The sequence below is a fragment of the Tauraco erythrolophus genome, chromosome 1 (assembly GCF_009769465.1).
Source record: "Tauraco erythrolophus isolate bTauEry1 chromosome 1, bTauEry1.pri, whole genome shotgun sequence".
NCBI classification, from domain to species: Eukaryota; Metazoa; Chordata; class Aves; order Musophagiformes; family Musophagidae; genus Tauraco; species Tauraco erythrolophus.
In genome coordinates this window covers 13,264,124-13,283,850 of record NC_141465.1, presented here as the reverse complement: position 1 = coordinate 13,283,850, position 19,727 = coordinate 13,264,124, and the positions used below count along the sequence as shown (strand labels likewise).

Here is a 19,727-nt window from a genome sequence, read left to right as displayed (position 1 = left end):
TCAAGCCTGCAACTAGACTGCAGTAGGTCCTGTAATTGAGATTTATGTGTAACACGGCCAAGGCTGTAATCAACGTTCTCCTGTTCCAGGCAAATATATATTGAAGAGAGATGAGGTCCTACAGTCACAAAGTAAATCTGAGCTATATAAACTGACCTACGAGCAGTAAATCTGTGAGCAGCATATTTTTGTCCTTCAGCTCTGTCTCTTCTTAACTGTTAATCTCTTCCCATAGAAAACACCTGCCAGGAGAAAAGCAGCAGGCACCATGGCATTAAAACCATGTATGCAGCAAGCTGCCTGCTATTACACAGAATAGCTGCGTTCCCTCTGCCTTTCCTGTCCCTGCTGGGCTTGGGAACGAGGGCAGAAGGGCCAGAGTGCGCACTGATTTTTGGTATTTCTGTATGTGTTCCTTACACAGTTGTTGAATTTTCATCAAGCTTTAGCAAAATTGTACGTTCTCACACATCTGACTGAATTTGTACATCGGCTCAAAGCAGAGACTGCTGATCTTAGAGACAGGTGGAACGCATAACCCTCTTCTATTTCCAAGGAAGTCTTTAACATAATTTTTTAGCACTTTATTTAAAAAAAAAAAATCTGAAATGGTAAGGTAGGCCTCTCTATAAACAGTACAACTGAGTAACTTAAAAACCAAGGAAGTTCAAATCTCATTATTCCCCAGGTCATGATTTTCCTCCCCACTCTTTGTTGGTTTTTTTTTGGTGGGAGAGGTGGCATGTGGTTTTTTTTTTTTTTCCCCAGAGGACTGGACAGGGGTCAAGGAGGAAAGACAAGCACAGACTTATTGTAGCAACTCCGACCTGGTTCAGAAAACCTTGCTCTGGATTGCAGTATGACTCGAGCATTGAAAACATTTTAGCAGCTGCAGACACATAGCTGGTTGAAAGTTTGTCTCTAAGCACGTTTTAATTTGATATGAAAAGTATGGTACCATAAATTTCTTAGCCCCATTGAATAACAGTGTGTCCAAGAGAGCATGTAATCAAAATTAACATAAAAATTAAACAGCAGGAGGCAGTTCTTCTAAGGTCTATCCAGGGAGGGTTTTTTTTGAACACTGCTTTGTTTGTATTTAGTGTTGATGCAAGAGAAAATAAGCCAGATAAATTGAAACTACATGAAACATTTAATACCATTTAACTCAAAAAAAAAAAAAAGAAAAAGCTGAAGTGTGCAATACAAAGCCAAACAACAGAAGAGACAGAAAAAATGGAATACCTGACAAGATTAAAAAAGAGTATGTAAAACTGCATTAGTACAGCTCAATATACACAGAATAAGAACACTTGTTTATTAGAAAACAAGTCAAATAAGCTTTAGAGACTCCTTCAACACATACTGGTCTATTGCAGAGTTTAACCTCAAACACGAGAAAGCATGCCTCACCATGTTCTTCGTTTTTAGAAGGCAATAGTTTGTCTCACAAGGTAGGTCTCAAGGAGTTTGATTTTGAAACAAATCTGAAAAAAAATGATGGTAAGGACTAGGGACAGTTGAGGTCAGCTGGTAATGCTTTTCTTTCTTTTTAATGAAAACTGCTACCTGCTTCTTTGATATTATATACCAATCAAGTTTCCTGCCTATCTATAAAAGCTTTTTGTTATTTACTCATGAAACTTGAATGACTCACTCCTCAGTAGAGTTAATGTTATGTAGTTTAAGCATGACAGGTAAGATAAATACCTTGAGGTACTTATTCAGCTAGTATTGTTTGATCAAAACCAACGCCACAAGCAGCTGAGTTGCTCCGTTAATGCCCAGAGCTTCTCTGTACTGTGACAGCAGTGTCAGCCCCAACATGTCCGTGCTACACTCAGTGACAGATGAGCCCAAAGTCATTTTCAGACCTGCCAAAAGTGAAAGACAACAAGAACGCTAACAACTTAAGCTAAGAGTGCTGCTGAAAAAAATTAAGTATAGGTAATATAATTAAGTATAGGTAGTATAAGGTAATTAAGGTACCACACGACAGAGGTGGTAAATTTGAAAGCATAAAAGACACTGATCATTTAATGCGAGTCCAGCTTATTGTTAAGGAAAGGTATGTTACATATTCACAAAACACACTCTGTATCTGGCAGCAAATTAGAAGACAACAGAAAAAAAAGAAGACAAACAGAACGTAAGAATTCATTACAAAGGATTTAAAAAATTTGCACCATGCAGAGCTTTCCAAATGTGTAACACCCTAGTTTAATATAGTATTTCTACAAAGGAAAGAAATACTTGTTTTTAAACGTGACTAATCCTGAAAATAGTTCACTATCTAGGCATCTACTGGCAAAGACCAAAGAGATGCCACAGGCATTATTCACTCAGGGAACAAAACATAGCACCAAATAAAATCAGACCACCACCAGAATATGTGAATATTACATTACTCAAGATCGTCAAAACTTCCTGACAGGTCAAGAGCTAGTCACGGCTAGGATGTCAATCTCCCTGGTTATCATCTGTCTCCTCCTTTCAGGCAGTTGAAAACGCCAAGTTGACAGTAATCAAAAGGCTGGTAACTTCCAGCATGAACACAGGGAAAAGACTATGCGTGCAAAGAAAAATACTGATGGAACTACCACAGCAAAGTTAGACGAAAATGTTTGTCTGCGCAAGACCTACCTCAATACCACCTCTTCACATTTAAGGAACATAGACTGAATTTAGAACTCGGAAAGCAAACACAGAGAAGGGCACTGGCACTCACTGAATCTCAAAACACTATCCAGAATACTGGCTCTATGAAGGGAGTCTCATCCCTGCCTTTGCATTTATGCTGTATGTAGCAAATTTTGAGCGTACCTGTAACGCAAACGCTACCACTCATCTCCACTTAGCAGAGAAGCAAACCAGAGAGAACTGCAAAACAAGCGGCACGCACAAAACCCCCCTCCCTAGGATTAAGTTTCAGTAATGCTGTGGTTTGAGCAACTGGTGGCTGCAGTTTTGTATCCTCAACAAGTGTGTCAACTGCTATGCTGCCTTCTCCCACCTGATGTTATTTTGGGGGGGGGATGGAATCCACAAAAACCCACCATCAGATGAGAAAAAAACCCACAAACCTCTGAAAACTACTCACACAACTGCTCCCCTTCACCTTTGTTTTCAGTTAGCTTGCTTTAAGGCATTGTAACAAAAAGACCTTACTCATAAAATACCAATTATTTAATAAAGGCTAAAGTGAAGCTTTGAATGAATACAATTCAATTCTTTAAGGAGAAACACGCTGGAGTTTGTGCAGACATGTAAGGCCTTTTCCCTGTCTAAAGTATCACAGTTAAATTGAATGTAAGTGTAACTCCCAGTTCAAAACAATAGCTCAAAACTTTTCAGTTCCTGAAATAATTTTAATACATGTGAACAAAAAGCACATCTATCACAATTGGTAACTTTGGGCCTTAATTAAAATTACTTTGGAATTACTGCAGTCCACTTTTTTCATTTTTTTTTCTTTCATTAAGAGACAGAACAATCTAAAAGATGCGACAAAACTGGATTAAAAAAACCAGTATCATAAGTAAGCTAAGAGCAGAAAGTTTTGAAGTAGCTTGATTTGACTGTGTCTTTAAAACTCGGAAAAATCTATTTTTGAGGTTTTATCAGATGCAAGTCACACGAATACGTATAAAGATGACAACTGTTTAACAATACATAAACATGAGCACAGCTCAGCCTCCAGGAATGGAAGCGGCTGAGATATTTGCATAAATTACCTGAACTGATTTTTCTGAAAAAGTAAAGCACACATTCAAGGTTTTAAAGCTTAAGAAAGCAGTGAATTGCATATTCATACCGAGAGCAAAAAACTCTGCTCCAGAAACAGAAGTACTTGGAAACAAGATTTCATGGAACGTTTTAATTCCTCTAATGAGTATCCTGAGCTACATTAACCGAGGTAGGGAACTGGTATGCTTGACTTAGAAGGTCTTCATGTAAACTAGAGCTCTTTTTTACTCTCATACCAGAATTGGCATTTTTTACATCACAGCTTCTTGGGTTTTGTAGTATTGAAGCCTAAATAAAACTGTACTTCACAGGACTCATCTGAAATTTAATGTTTTTTACATTTTGCTGGTGGGGCTTTTTGTTTGTTTTAGTTGTTTGGTGTGGTGGGGTTTTTTTTTTAAAAAAAATAAAAACCACTACCTCAACAAAGCTCTACATAATATACTTCTACTGACAACATACTTCTACTTACATTGCTAACACTGAAAATGACAAACTCTAGAGAAACACCTTACCCCTAGGAGCTTCAGTCTTTTAAGGTAGCAATAGTGATGCCATTTACTACATAATAAATATTATTAATAATAATAATATAAAGCCAGAAACAACTATGTACTTTTGACTGTTGATTCATATTAAGGCCAGCCTGAACTAAATCCAGCCTCTCACCTAAGTTCCTCTCTCTCAAGTGTATGAATGACACCATATTTTTGGACAAAAAACAGGTAGTAGACACATTTACAATTAATATTAGATTATACAAATTTATATTACATGAATTCTCCAACTACTAAGTTTCATTTACAAGCTTCCAGGCTTGCATTCATGCATCTCAAATTCCTAACTCTGGAAGATGCTGTTCCTAGTAACCTACAGTTCTCAAGTTGTAGAGGAGTCAGTGATGCCCTACGGTGCTGTACTTCCCACTTCAAAGAAGTTACTACGAAAGAGTCACTGTAACAAGCCAGTTTCAGCTTACACCAAGATTATATATTGTTCCCTTAATACAGACCCACAGATGAGCTATTACAAAAAGACAGCCTGGAGACGATGACATGAACCCTACTGCAGACAAGCTGAGAGAGTTGGGGCTGTTCAGCCTAGAGAAGAGAAGACAGCTCCGGGGTGATCTTATTGTAGCCTTTCAGTATCTGAAGGAAGTCTACAAGAAAGCTAGAGAGGGACTTTTTACAAGGGTATATGGTGATAAGACAAGGGGCAATGGCTTTAAACTGAAAGAGGGGAGATTTAGATTAGATCTAAAGAAAAAATTTCTTACATTGAGGGTGCTGAGGCACTGGAATAGGTTGCCCAGAGAAGCTGTGGCTGCCCCACCCCTAGAAGTGTTCAAGGCCAGGTTGGATGAGGCTTTGAGCAACCTGGTGCAGTGTCAGGTGTCCCTGCCCATGGCAGGGGAGTTGGAACAAGATGATCTTTGAGGTCCCTTCCAATCCAAACCATTCTATGATAAGCATAGATAGAAGAGCTCTATTTGCACTTTGAGGTCCTGCTTAGAATTGTTAACTTCTTATGTAGTACCCCAAGCACACCATCAGGGTGTGCCTTCTGCTTTTCAATTTTAACAGTACTTAAGCACGATATAATAATTCATCTGAAATATCTTTATTATGCTTCATGTTAGTCACTATTTCTAATAACAGTAATTTTAGTAAACACTAAAGTTGTATTTTGCCTTGCACAGATGGTTTCAGACATAAGATACGGGAATGTTACAGCAGGACAATACTGAAAAGGTGTCAAAGACATTGGAAATTAAAGTTGTACTGTACAGGCCAAAAGTAACAAAAATAAATCAACTTTTCAGTACAAAAGTGTAGGAAGCTTGCGAGAAAACGTTTAAGTGGTGAAGGAGAGGTTCTGAACACAACAGCAGCACTCCTTCAGGTTTTGGACAGTCTGTGCAAATGCAGCATTGATAAAATACCTGTATTTATGAAACGGAGGTAAGGAAACAGCAGATACAGCTCAGTTCCTACGGTGATAGTCACAGGCCTGGCACTCTCTTGTTAAGAACAGGGTTTCTGCTACTCATGGAAAAGAGTCAGGTACAGAGTTCATGCACTTATGCTACTCTGCAGCTTACGCTAGTGTTGACAGCTTGTCAATTAAATCATCAACAGTATTCACAAGCAGTTTTGTATCCTCACTCTCACTCATTCGATGCTGGCCAACTTTGCGGAGGATAACATCCACGTCTTTGCTCAAAACACGATCAGCAACTTGCATCGAGATCTGCCAAGGGACGTCACCATCTTTCATGCCATGAATAAGTCGCACGGGACATGTTATGGGAATAGGACTGTTGAGCAGACAGTGATTTTCTGCTTCTCTGATAAAGTTGTACGTCAGGGAGTAATATCCTTCCTCATTATGCTTTGTTGGAAACTTCCATTCACCTTTTTCTTCTATTTCTTTTTGTGCCTATGAAAAAAGAGAGCAAAGCACAGACAAGAGAGATGTTACGAGTTCTTTAGAGTGTCTCATCTTACTTCTGTTCTAAATGCAGTCAAACTTTCCCAGGCGTAAAATTTCACTTTGTTCATTTTTATTAGCAGAGAAGGTATATTCCTATTCGCCTTCCTGCATCTGAGAAGCCAAACCAACCCCCTACCATGTCACAAAAGCTGCTCTGCACATCTCTCCTGCAAATTAATCTAGTAAGGATTCACCAATGAAATTCAGTTTTTCAGCCAGAATCTATCAGAAAAAGATGTCTAGCCACCATGAACAGTAAGTCTCTTTGGCTTCAGTCAGTTCACTGGAACTCAAACGAGGAGAATCCTAGGAAAAAGGAACTTTCCAGTGATCAGACTTTTCAGTCTTTTCCATAATAGCTGTGTCTAAATACTGTATTTCCAGAATCTTACCTTAGTCATAATACTGACACTATAAGGTGACTTAGAAAAAAAATTTCAGGAAAATATTTTAATTATTCTAAAGTATGAGTTATTTATTGTCATATTTATTTGTCATATTATAACACCTGATTTACTTTCCTGAAGACTGGACATCATCATCAAGGAATCAACTCAGAAAGATACTTCCCTCTGCCTAAATCTTAGTCTTCACAAACACACTAATATGAAGAATTCCCTTTCTACACACACAACCTGTGTCGGACTCGTCCAATGTCACCTCAACTACTTTCGCAGCTACTTCTCCACCCGTGAAAGCACAAAGATCCAATCTGAAACACTGAAATCTAATGGACTGCCCAACAGCAGGGATCTGACTTCACATCCCATACGCCACAGTAACAAAACACACCCTAGGCAGCACTCACATTAGCTTCATACTAGAAGCACGGTATTTTGCAGACTTTTAGATTAATGTAGATTTTCAGCTTACCTCCTCCACAAACACAGAAAACTTACCAGAAGACTCGCAGGAAAAGTACAGTTTGAACAACAAAATTTCTTAAATGCCTGATAGATTTTCAGATTGCACAAAAGCCAACCACCAACATTTACCTCAATGGGAAGCTTCTTAAAAGTAGTTACGAGATGGTCTGCTGCTACAGCTACTCCAACTAGAGCAGCTACTTTATCTGGGCGTGCTATCGCAGCATGAAGCATCAGCCATCCACCCAAGCTGGAGCCCACCAGAATCTGAAAAAGAAAGAAAACAAGACATTACTTTACAGAAAATGGCTAATAATTTTTTTTCTTCTTTTACAAAGTATCAGTTTTCATTTTGTTTAACTACTTAAACCTTGGGCATAATCCTGCTGTCCTTACCCAGGCAGAACTGCTGTCACCTCCAGTGGAAATTTTGCCTGAGTAAGCACCACAAGATCTGGTATTTTATTATTCTTTTTGTTTGGCATGGCAGGTTATTGCTGTCTGAGACTGAAACACTGCAAACAAAATGAGAGTTGAAACAATTCAGTATCACATGCATACTTGATGTTTCCTTCTTAAAATAAATGCACATAGTAAAGGCTCAGTGCAGTGAAAGAGGTCAACAAAAGTAATTCACAATAGAAAAATGTTTTAAACGCAATACTAGGTATTTCCAGGTTGCAGGAGATTTCAAGTTTCTCAGAGTCATTTCTAAATTAACTGAAGAAGTCAAATGCTGCTTCTGCTGATTTTTTTTAAGCTATTATATAGAGTAGCTTAACTTGTAACATTTCTGCAAATCCTTTAATTAACACATCAGCATGAGACAGTGACACACTTTTTCATTAAGAGGGCTGTGCCACACTGGAACAGTTCCCTGTGAGGTGGATCCTCCACCATGAGGCTTTCTCAGACTCCCCACGATGACAGCCCTGCTCTGAGCAGGAGGCTCTAATAAACCATCTCCGGGAGGTCCTGCCAACCCATGTTTCCAAGATTTTGTGATCTACCTCCTTGCAAAAGAGGTCTTATGAATATGACTTCTCAAATGATTCACTTTGAAAGTGTGCAGGTGTCAGTTGTTAAACAGAAGCAGTTAAAAAGATGACCAGAGCTATTCTGGCATATTTTTGATTTAATGTTCTACCTTGAGGACAAAAAGCATTCTATATTTAAAAACAAAATACAACCTGTGGTCCATCTGTAAGTCCATCCAGTATAGACAGAACATCTTTTCTCCACTTCCCAATTGTACACTCCTCAAATTTACCACCTGAACTTCCACATCCTGTATAATCAAATCTGAAAAAGTAACCATCAGAATGAAAGTCCTAGTACTGTCTACAGCAACACAGAAGCTAACTAAACAGTACTGCTTAATCAAATTAAACAGGGGACAAGATACCACACTGAATATTTTCTTACTTGATCCTGCATACTACTAGCACCAGAAATCACATGAAAAGAAGTTTAAACGCAACATATGCAACTAAGTGATGCGGCGTTATCATTTGATATAGCAATACCCAAATTTACCAAGATATTTCCCAGACAAATAATTTCCCTTACAGACACGAACCCCCAAATACTTCAATTTTAAAGGTATTTTAAAAATGTACTAACTCTCTTTCAAATGTTATACCCAAACACGAGGACTTACGAAACCCAGCATTCAATCTAGTCTATCAAGGCAGAGCATCACCAAGCATGTGCATGTTCTTCTAAAACCACAGAAGACGTTGGGTACCTTAATAAGATCTGGCAGTTAAGAAGCATGCTTATAGTGGTAACTTAAAAAAAATCAGAACTCCATATCTTTCTTTTTCATTTTTGTGCCTATAGCCTTAATGGAACACATAACACTGACTAGACTACAGAAATTTATCAGATAATTTTCTGAATTACTTTTGGAATACATTCTCCTGATTTACCCCAGTCTTGCTGCAGACAGAAATTCTACATTTGAGATGGAAGAAAGATCCTTCTTTGCATAGCACGCATTTCAACCCAAACACCAAAGTTCAGGTATTTTGTTAAAAACCCTTCTCCCAAACCATGATACTAGTTTCATTTTCTCAAGAACAATGCTCTGAATGTACCTGATGAAGGCATGACCTAGAGAGTTGCAGAAATCTTCAAGGGCAGTTGCTTTCTGACCATTCATATTTGAATTCAAGCCTGGAAGGAAAATAACCCCTGGATTCCTGCCTTTTAGTTTATGATAAGCAAGATTTGGTTGATCTGGTCGAGTAAGAAAGCTGACAGATGATTTCAGCCTGCAAACTAATAAAAAGAGCTATTTAGTACATTCATCATGATAACCCTGGCAGAAATATTAGTATTTAATAAAACTAGGATTCGGGAAATATGGACATATTATGTGAAAATAAGATACTTTGGCTCAAGAGAAAATTAAAAGATATCACCTATGTTCTTTAATGACTGACTAATATTGATCAACCTGACCGGGAAAGCTGACTGTGATTCTTTCTTAAATCATTAAATGCCAACCATGTAAGTTCAACTGTTAGCGAAGTGGTTGAAGACAAATGTTAAACATTTCCTACACTTCATTTGTCCTCATGTTTTATACCATTTTGAATATATTTACTTATTCCACATGAACTGGTAAGACTTTTCATCTGCTTAGTTTAACCTCTTCTTTTTCTTTTTTTTTTTTCCCCCAGACTGAATTGCAAAAAATATAATTTTGAGACTAAAGTACTCTGTGCAATGGTAAGTTTACATGTACATGAGGTGACATGATTTTTTTTTTTAATGAAAGTTAAAACTGAAGGACAAAACTGCATCTGCATCAAAACCCCAGATGCACAAGATCTATGAAGGAGATGTACAATGGGGAAGTTCAAAAGCGGGAATTAAGAAAGAATCTTGTAACTAACTTTTTCAACATGATGAACATAAAACAACATTAGCATTGTTTAAAACCAAATGAAATAAATAACATGATATCATCAACAGCTGCTTCTACTTGAGTCAAAGATTATTGCCAAGAACACTGAAAAAACAACTCATTTTAACACTATGCCATCTTAACATCAGTCTTTTTCTCATATACAAATCACAGAAGGTAAAAAACAAAATAAAGCTACTTTTTCTGTAAATATGGAGCAATCCATTAAACATATTCCATAAGAAGAAACAGAGTTGACCACTGTAAAGCTAGGACTTTCTTATGCATCTGCAAAAGAGGCACAGATATTCCATTACATGGTTTGCTGGAGAGATGACTTTATTCCAGTATTCAGATTGTTCTGTTTATCCAGAATGAAACAGCACTTTGCAAACCTAAATATTTTTCAAATGTTTAAAAAATGAAAGACTGTTTAGTGCAACTTCTGTCAAATTGATCTGCAACATATTACATGACAGAAGCATTCCTATCAGCATAAACTTAAATTATTTTATTTTAGCTTGAGATAACAAACCAGACACATTGGGAAAGCAAACACTAGGTTGGACTCTGTTATTCACATAAATAACCACCAGAAAACCGAGCTGGTTTCAAACAAGAAAAAAATATTAACAAAGGAAATGCTAAGTAATTAATAACTATGCTGAATCTCAACAGCTGCTACAGTATTTCTTCTAAGTTTAGCAGTTAACTGTACCTCTACTGTGAGTGAGGGCAAGTGATTCATAGAGAGGTGTTATGGAGACTTAATCCATTCTATGATCCCACTCAGCAAGATAATACGTTAAACTGAAAGCTTGGTTGAGACTCCTAAGACTTTGATACTCCTAATTCTTAGATTAGAAGATGACTGGTTCTTCAATACTGTATCTATAGTGGGGTACAAAACCTACACAACCCCAAGAAATACATCAAGGCTTCCCAGTGGTATAACTACTTGATAAATACTGAAAAAACTGGCTATGACAGTATCACACCACTTAACTGTTCTGCAGCTTGGAGTTCTGTTTTCTCACTATCAGAGAGATTACAGTCAAGGTGTTGTTTGTTTGTTTTTTAAACTTGCGTGTGCATGAGTAAATGCAGACACATAACAGACACAGGATGCAGCTAGTATTCAGCACCTTCCTGCAGTCTAACAGAAATTATACCATTTGAACTGTAGATTAAAATCATTAAATCTTTCCTGAAACTATGGGACAGTTCTTTATCCTATTGATACACCAATTATTACAAAGGGGAAATAAATGCTACAGTAAGGTATATTTACTCAGATGTAGCCATGCTACGATTTTTGGTTTGTGTGTGTCTCTATGAATTATGTCAGACACTTCTTCACCTGCCAGTAACAGAGGAGATACGCCAGGAAGTGCTAAATTCAACAGAAAAAGAATTCGGAGTACTTCTCTCCCCCTTAAGCCCTGACAACCATCTCTGAAGACACTGGTTTTCCATCCTGCAGCACTCTGCAGGTGCCCTCAAACTATTTTGACACTAGGCATGGTTTAAACTGCAGCTACAAGATACAACCACTGTCTAAGCTATTCCACAAACTAGTATTCCACATTTAATGAGTTACTGTTACTGCACCAGCAGCAATCTTAACACAAAACTCTAAAGCAACCACCCCAGCCAATCCAAAACGCAAGGCTCACTAGAGTCAAGCTCTCAGACTTCCCTTTAGACAGACAAAAACATCAGTAACTGAGCAACTACGCAGTAATTTCTCCTCCTGATTTCAGTGAAAGACCTCAGTAAGAGCAGGGAAGCACTTCTGAAGGGTGCAAGGTGGTACTTAGAGATAGAGGGAGCTAGCAACAGGGAGCCCACAGGATCCTTGCCCGATGCTATGGAATTCTCTTCATATCTGAATCACCATGCAACTAAAATTGTGTTATGAACAACAGAAAGTGTGATTGAGACCAGTGCTACATGTCAAAGCCGAAGAAATCCTCCAAACCACCTTCAGAATGCTCCAGCACTGTGACCTATCCACTGCCAACATCATAGAATCATAGAATCATAGAATGGTTAGGGCTGGAAGGGACCTTCAAAGGTCATCTAGTCCAACCCCCCTGCAAGGAACAGGGATATCTCCAACTAGATCAGGTTGCTCAGGGCCTCATCCAACCTGGCCTTGAACGTCTCCAGGGATGGAGCATCCACCACCTCTCTGGGCAACCTGTTCCAGTGTTCTACAACTCTCATGGTAAAAAATTTTTTCCTAATATCCAATCTGAATCTACCTCCCTCTATTTTAAAACCATTACCCCTTGTCCTATCACAACTGGCCCTCCTGAATAGCCTCTCCCCATCTTTCCTGTAGGCCCCCTTGAGGTATTGGAAGACCGCTATAAGGTCACCCCGGAGCCTCCTCTTCTCCAGGCTGAACAGCCCCAACTCTTTCAGCCTGTCCTCATAGGAAAGGTGCTCCAGCCCTCTTATCATCTTCGTGGCCCTCCTCTGGACCCTCTCCAACTGGTCCATGTCCTTCTTATGTTGGGGGCTCCAGAACTGGACGCAGTACTCCAGGTGAGGTCTCACGAGGGCAGAGTAGAGGGGAAGAATCACCTCTCTCGACCTGCTGGCCACGCTCCTCTTGATGCAGCCCAGGACGCGGTTGGCCTTCTGGGCCGCAAGAGCACATTGCCGGCTCATATTGAGCTTCTCGTCCACCAGTACTCCCAAGTCCTTCTCCTCAGGGCTGCTCTCGATCCATTCTCCGCCCAGTCTGTATTTGAGCCTGGGATTGCCATGACCCAGATGTAGGACCTTGCATTTGGCCTGGTTAAACTTCATGAGGTTGGTACGGGCCCACCTCTCCAGCCTGTCGAGGTCCCTCTGGATGGCATCCCTCCCTTCCAGCGTGTCCACAGCACCACACAGCTTGGTGTCATCGGCGAACTTGCTGAGGGTGCACTCCATGCCACTGTCCACGTCACCGACAAAGATGTTGAAGAGGGCCGGGCCCAACACGGACCCCTGAGGGACGCCACTCGTGACCGGTCTCCACTTGGACATTGAGCCGTTGACCACTACTCTCTGAGTGTGGCCATTGAGCCAATTCCTTATCCACCGAGTGGTCCATCCATCAAACCCATGCCTCTCTAGTTTAGAGAGAAGAATGTCGTGTGGGACAGTGTCAAAAGCTTTGCACAAGTCCAGGTAGATGATATCCATTGGTCGACCCTTGTCCACCGATGCTGTCACCCCATCATAAAAGGCCACCAAGTTGGTCAGGCACGATCTGCCTTTGGTGAAGCCATGTTGGCTGTCACCCACCACCTCCTTGCTCTCCATGTGCCTTAGCATGGTTCCCAGGAGAATCTGCTCCATGACCTTGCCAGGCACAGAAGTGAGGCTGACCGGCCTGTAGTTGCCCGGGTCCTCCTTGTTCCCCTTTTTAAAAATGGGGGTTATGTTCCCTCTCTTCCAGTCATCGAGGACCTCACCAGACCGCCACGACTTCTCAAATACAATAGCCAGTGGCTTGGCAACTTCATCCGCCAGTTCCTTTAGGACCTGCGGATGGATCTCATCAGGTCCCATGGACTTGTGCACCTTCAAGTTCCTCAGATGTTCAGAGATAAATGCAGCTCTGGCAGATACTGGATTCAACATTGTCCACACCTCATTTCATGTAATCGCCTACACTACAAGAGTAAGGCAACCACCAGTTCTGCCAACAGAACTGCTGCTTAGCCCAGTCTCAGAGCATCTAATGGCACACTCGATAACGAGCTATTCTGATCACACTATCACTCTAAATGCACAGAAAGAAAAAAAATCAACAAAAATCCACTGCATTCATGTTTTTTATGCAGATACAAAACGTGCACCCTTAGTAGCAAGTAAGTTTTACTCACTCCTACATTGAGCAACTTCAGATGAGGTTCATCACCTCATCAAGAGCAGCCGTCTATCAAATTTAAGGCAACAAATAAACTCGACAAGTCAGACAAGCACTGAGTCTGGAACTGCAAGAAAGGGCACTATGTGTCTGGGCAGAGAATCACCTCCCTCAAAAGTAGATGCCAGCAAAGTTTCCCAGGTGCCTGGTGAAGCCTCACACACAGGCACATTTCACACCCGAGGAAGAGAACTGGCCCGCCTGCTCTTCTTTCCAGCTTCTCAGGAAGCAGCAGCTGCTGCAGGAGGAGCCTACGGCAAACCAAACACAGGCGGGAAGGCAGCTGCTCTGCAGGCATGCACAGGTTTGCGCAATACCCTCACCCGTGCACAGACGCCGAACCACCCCGCTCAGGCTCGGAAGCAGAGGAAAAGTCTGTCAGAAAGCCCGTCCCTCGGAGAGGAGCCACATTTAACGGCCCCATCCCCACCCCCGGGTACGCGCCCTGGCCGCTCCCGAGCCGCTCCCGAGCGAGACATGGCGCTGACGGAGAGGACGGGGTGTCCCTTCCTGCTGCCCGCCCCGCGCTCTGCCGACAGCAAACGCCCCTCCCCGCGGCCACTGCAGATGGCACATACACCCGCCGCGGACGCGTATCCTCTCCCCTCTGACTGACTGACACATCCTTCTCCCGCGGGCTCCCGCGCTGGCGGCAGAGGAGCAGCGCCGGAGCGCCAGCACAGGTGCCCTGGGGCCCTTCCCTTACCCGGGAGCCCCAGGGCCGCCCTCAGCGGCGACAGCCATACCACCACGGCCGAGGCACGGCGGCTGCCGGCCCGCAGCGCGCCCGCCGCCGCCATGGCCACCGCTCGCGGCGGGTAGGCGCCTCGCTGCGCACGCGCTGCCTGTGGCGCGAGGGCCGGGCGCATGCGCCGCGCGGCCTCCCGCCTCCCCGGGCTGGCGTGGCGCCGCCGTGCGCGCGAAGCGGCGCGCGCATGCGCGGCTGCCTCATCGGGGCGCGAGGCGGCCGGGCGTCCCGTTTGGGAGCGGAGCGGTCGGCTGCCGCCTGTGGTCAGTGTAATTGGTGCTGTGTGCTTATTTGTGAACCAGAAAACAAAGTTTTGTCAAGAAAAGCGCTTAATGAGCGCTTCCGTAGGTGCATGTGTATTCGGGAAAGGGGACCGGCCTTGAAGGCGTCCCTGTACCAGACAAAGCTGGTAAGGTTCAGTCAGGAAAGCGCCGCGTTTCAGGTCGGCTGTGGGTACGTGGGAATAAACTTGTTATAAGGTACACATTTTGTAATAATATGTGTAACGTAATGCACGTAACTACCTCTCCCTTACGGATGGCCAGAAAGGACGTTCCAAAAGGCATTGCCCCTCCCTGGGTCACCGCTGCAGCAGGGTCTGGGCTTGGACACTTCTCAGCCTACGGGGCTTTTGAACCAGGTCATACCTCTTTGCTCATCCTTACTTGGCCTTCTTTGCACAGACATGGTAGCTCAAACAAGGTTTTCCTTCCAGATCTTTATGCACTGTACCTTTCATAATACAGGCCACACAAAATGGAAGAAAACAATGCCAAGAGAGGTCAATGCCTGCAAAGGTATTCTCCCAGGCAAGCACCATCCCAGCCAGTGTCAGCAGGTAGGTCACTGGACACAGCAGCTGAGGTTTTTGAGACACAGCCTACACGGTTTGCAGTTGCTTGAGGTCCTTCAGTGTAAACAGGTATTTGACTCCTGTAGGGGTGAGCTCAGAGGGCTTGCAGACTGATAGTAAAAGACAGTTCCTACCAGCATGCTTTGCTTGCATTGTCTTGATGTCCACTACTCCAAAACTCACCACACTTCTCCAATGAGCTAATGCTTCCTGCAATTTGAGTCATGTCTAAGTCAAATATTGGGAAAACCGGGAGACCCTTAAACTTCAGCAATTTCTGTTTTGCAGTTAAAGAAAAAATTTGTCTATATCCAAGACTGGTGATAAATTTTTCAAACAGGGTCATAAAAAATCAGAAAGGTAATATACTATGCACATGCAGTAAAGAGACTATGCTCCTAATTTCACTGCCATCTGAAAGATTATTTTCCATAGCTCTTTTATGGGGAAACATGTGGAATGGTTAGATTAAGCATTACTAAGAAATACAAAATTGCTCGCACAACTGTATTCAGCTATTTAAAAGAGAAGCAGAAATGTATCAAGATGAAGCAGCAAGTGAATATTTAAAACAAGTGTATTTTTAAAAATGTTTATTGAAATGCCTTCATTGCATCATGCAGGATACAAAAAATCATTATTAGAAAACCTTTATAACCATACTTAGGAGTAAAATCAAGATACATCAGGGAAAAAATAATAATTATATAAACCAAAGCAATTTATTTTGGATAGTGTTTTAAATCATTAGATTACAAGCTGTGATCTGCACAGATGATAACAATTATCTTGCAATAACAGTCCCTTCTTTTGTGACTCAAGTCGAAACTGATGTTCGTCATGGTAGAGCAACCATATCACCTGTGTTTACCACAAAGAATTCAACCCTTTCATTACAGATACAGGGTTTAAAAAGTATAACAAAAATGTTCTGCCAGCATACTTCTGTTCTGCTTTCAGTTTTTTATTTGTTCCATCAAAAGCCATTAACTTTTCATCAAGAAGAAAAAAAGGCTAATGTGCTTTCTTCTATTACACAAACCACATAGCATGTAAGTTTGCTGAAATACAAACTCTTTAAAGTCATGTTCTAAGAGACTTTCTTGAAGTTCGGTTCAATTAAATAATTTATGTTTTTGCAATATTACTCAAGGACTTGGAAGTGATTTTAAAATGGGAGACCACTGCACCCTCAGTATTTTTGTAGTTTTAGGAATCTCAATCTCTGCTACTTAAAATTTTCAGAGTTTTTTATTCATACACTGATTAGTGTAAGCTCTTCGAACTTGCATGTCTCTTTCTATTCTATTTGACAGTTTTATTCTGTGCAGATATGTGTTTAAAAAAAAAACAAAACAAAGCTCCAGGGCCAAAACCTCGGCTCCAGAGAATTTGGAAAGGTAGAGAATCTGATGCTGGCTTCAAGGGGGACCAATGTTTGAGAGGTTTCAGTAGAGCGTTCACTTGGCACAGAGTAGGGTTAGAACCACGATGGGACCTTACTACATAAAAGAAAATTGCTGTGGGGTCTAGAATCAGCTCATTCTATTCAACAGGGAAGACTAAAAAATCCCCTCCTTATGAGGAAGTTAATACATGTGTTTCCGTTTCATATCCTTGTGGAAAAATGCATCTTCATAAAGCTATCCTTCTTTTTTTTTTTTGTTGAGCTCCACAGATGCAGACTTTAAATGTACAGTTGGTGTCACTGGGTGTTTGAACACCCTGAATATCGTAACAGTTTAATTACATTAAAAGTCATTAAGAGTTTTGGCACTGTCCCCTTACAGAAAGTTAGGTGCAACTAACAATTTTAAAACATTATGGTAAGGGAATTGTATAACTCTTTGGCTCTGTTGTGATACTTAACTACTAAGGCAGGAACCGTGTGTACCTTAGGGTAGCTTTTTTGTTTATATTTTTACAAAATGCTTGACTAAAAGTTTTAAAAAGTCACCTAATCATCTATAAATGTCAAATGCTGCATATTAAAATATATGCTTATTACACCTTTTGTTCCATGACTAGAATTTTTGCATACTGATGAGAACACACATACTTGTAAACTGTTTAGTATGAGTTTATAAAGACATTCTCCGTGTATGAGAATTTGTAGGAAATTATCATTGAATCAAGATGCTGTAATTTAAATTGCCCGATTATCCATTCCGGAGCTCTACGATTCTCTCTACAGCTCTAGCTCTTTCATTCCTGTACAGATCAACTAAAACAAGTAACGAGCCCCCCCTTTTCAATGCATTTGTCAACCCCTCTCATTCTGAGGTTTCGGGTGCACTTCATAAGGAGGACATTTCAGAGTGTTCACTGGCTTTTCAGATTTCACTTCGTATGGCTAACTTCATATGTTACGTTATTGCAGTATGCCCTGTTGCCCCCTTGTGTTATAACATGAAGTGAGTGTAGCCTTCTGCGCCCGTAACAATAACATCCATCCATATCCTCATGGCTTCTGGCGAAGGAGCAACCATATAGTATATCCGGTCATGTGTTTTAACGCTGAAAGTGAGCAACGGGTTGGGACTCTAAAATAAAGCAGAAGGAAGTATAGCAAAAGAGTAAAAGCCATTTGTTGGTACCAGAAGTGAAATTACTTACAGGGAGATTTATGATGGGGTTAAGGAGAAAGACAAAATGCAACATGGTGTACTGCTGCACCCTACATTGCAGCACTGGAAGCAGAGATGTGTTTAAAGTGTTTGTATCCACCGTAAACACTTTTCACAACACATTTCTGCTAGACACATTTCCACTACACGGTAGTGCAGGGCTCCAAACCGTTGTTTTGTGCCCAAATAACTAACTCTCCCACTCTGCCCAGTGGTCAAAACCACCTTGGCTTTCACAAATCCACATGCCAAGGATAAATTCAGCTTGTTCACAGCTCATTTAAATTACAGAGAGGCAGGGGCTGTCATGAGCTGCCAGCATCAGTTAACTCCCTCCTTGTGACAGATGCTACAGCCATCCCTTGACTTGCCAAAGCCACCAATTTCAGTGGTCTTGCCACTTGACTAAGGAGTTACTTGCAGCAAATCCCACTTGGCGTGTAGGCCCTCTTATGTCTGATCCCATCAGTATAAAAAAAACCCCACAGTCCTAATCACTCAGCTGGCTTCATCTTCCTTTTCCTCCACTCCAGGTTTTTGTTTCTTTTTTTTCTAACAACATCAGCTCTCCCTTTGGCTTTACAGCACCTACCATACTTTGAGTACTGCTATATGATAGTTAGAACAACAATAACAAAGTTCACCTTATATGCGTTCTTCAGATGATCGTAATAGACTTCTTCAATAGCTTGAAAATATATTACACCTTTTAATTTAGTTTCGTGTTTGTCTGAAATGGGAAAGAAAGAATTACTTGAGAACCGAAAAGTACCTCAAGAAGCAAAAGCTTAATTGACATTTCCATATATGTTCAGCTGATAAGTAACTAGATTAACACTTCTGCTTGTGAAATCCCACAGAAATCTTCAACCTTTCTTACTAGTTCATCGGTTTTGCTGAGAGATGCCTTTCCTACTTCCAATATGTTTTCTTTTGCTCCTGGTTTCCAAGTAAATAAAGCTTTTGCAATTTCCTCATCTGTTTCCAAGTCACTCCCTTCATTGTGTCTGAGCATTAGGGCTGGTATTAGCCGGCAGAAGGACAGAGTCTCTGAGATACAGCCAATCTTCCAATTCCATGAAAGCCAGCCAGACTCCACATAACTCGCAGGCTAAGACCTACAGTTTGCCTTCAAAGGGAAACTTATGGTAAGCAAATTTGAAATACAATTTGATAGCAAAAGCTTTATATTAGAACATCATTTGTGCTTGTACTTGTTAGAAAAATGCTTCTTCCCATTTATAATAATCTCCCTCAAGCCTCAAGCTAATATTTATTATTCAAATGTAAGGTTAGCAGATTGTAGGCAAATTTCTACGAGCTCTGGCACACGGAAAAATTGACAGGAGGTTTAAAGTTCCTGGGCACCAGCTGCAGTATCATAACTGCCTGTTTGCACTCTCCTGCTCTGACACCCAAGGTAAAAGCCAAATTAATTAGACGCAGTTTGCCCCTGTTGTGAAAGGGAACTCATTTGCTTCAGAGCACCGGAGGTAAGAACACTGCTATCCAGTGATACTGCATTTCTGGTACCAATATCCCACT

General features: G+C 41.2%; 2 protein-coding genes across 5 annotated transcripts in view; both read right to left on the bottom strand.

Annotated features, from left to right (window-relative positions):
• Positions 1 to 5,349: 5,349 nt before the first annotated feature.
• On the bottom strand, positions 5,350 to 14,754 carry ABHD10 (abhydrolase domain containing 10, depalmitoylase). Its single transcript, XM_086627903.1, has 5 exons — positions 14,661 to 14,754; positions 9,209 to 9,392; positions 8,300 to 8,411; positions 7,239 to 7,376; positions 5,350 to 6,189 (listed from the first exon to the last, which is right to left on the bottom strand). Exons 1-5 carry the CDS (start codon positions 14,752 to 14,754, stop codon positions 5,848 to 5,850), a joined length of 870 nt encoding a protein of 289 aa, XP_086484029.1. The 3' UTR covers positions 5,350 to 5,847.
• Positions 14,755 to 17,957: 3,203 nt separating this feature from the next.
• Positions 17,958 to 19,727, bottom strand: part of PHLDB2 (pleckstrin homology like domain family B member 2) — a 60,099-nt gene continuing 58,329 nt past the window's right edge. For all 4 annotated transcript variants that reach the window (XM_086627639.1, XM_086627556.1, XM_086627717.1 and 1 more), the window contains 2 exons: positions 18,827 to 18,912; positions 17,958 to 18,098 (listed from right to left, as the gene is read on the bottom strand). In XM_086627639.1, the coding sequence (XP_086483765.1) occupies positions 17,958 to 18,098; positions 18,827 to 18,912 (227 nt within the window). The remainder of the gene's footprint in view (positions 18,099 to 18,826; positions 18,913 to 19,727) is intronic.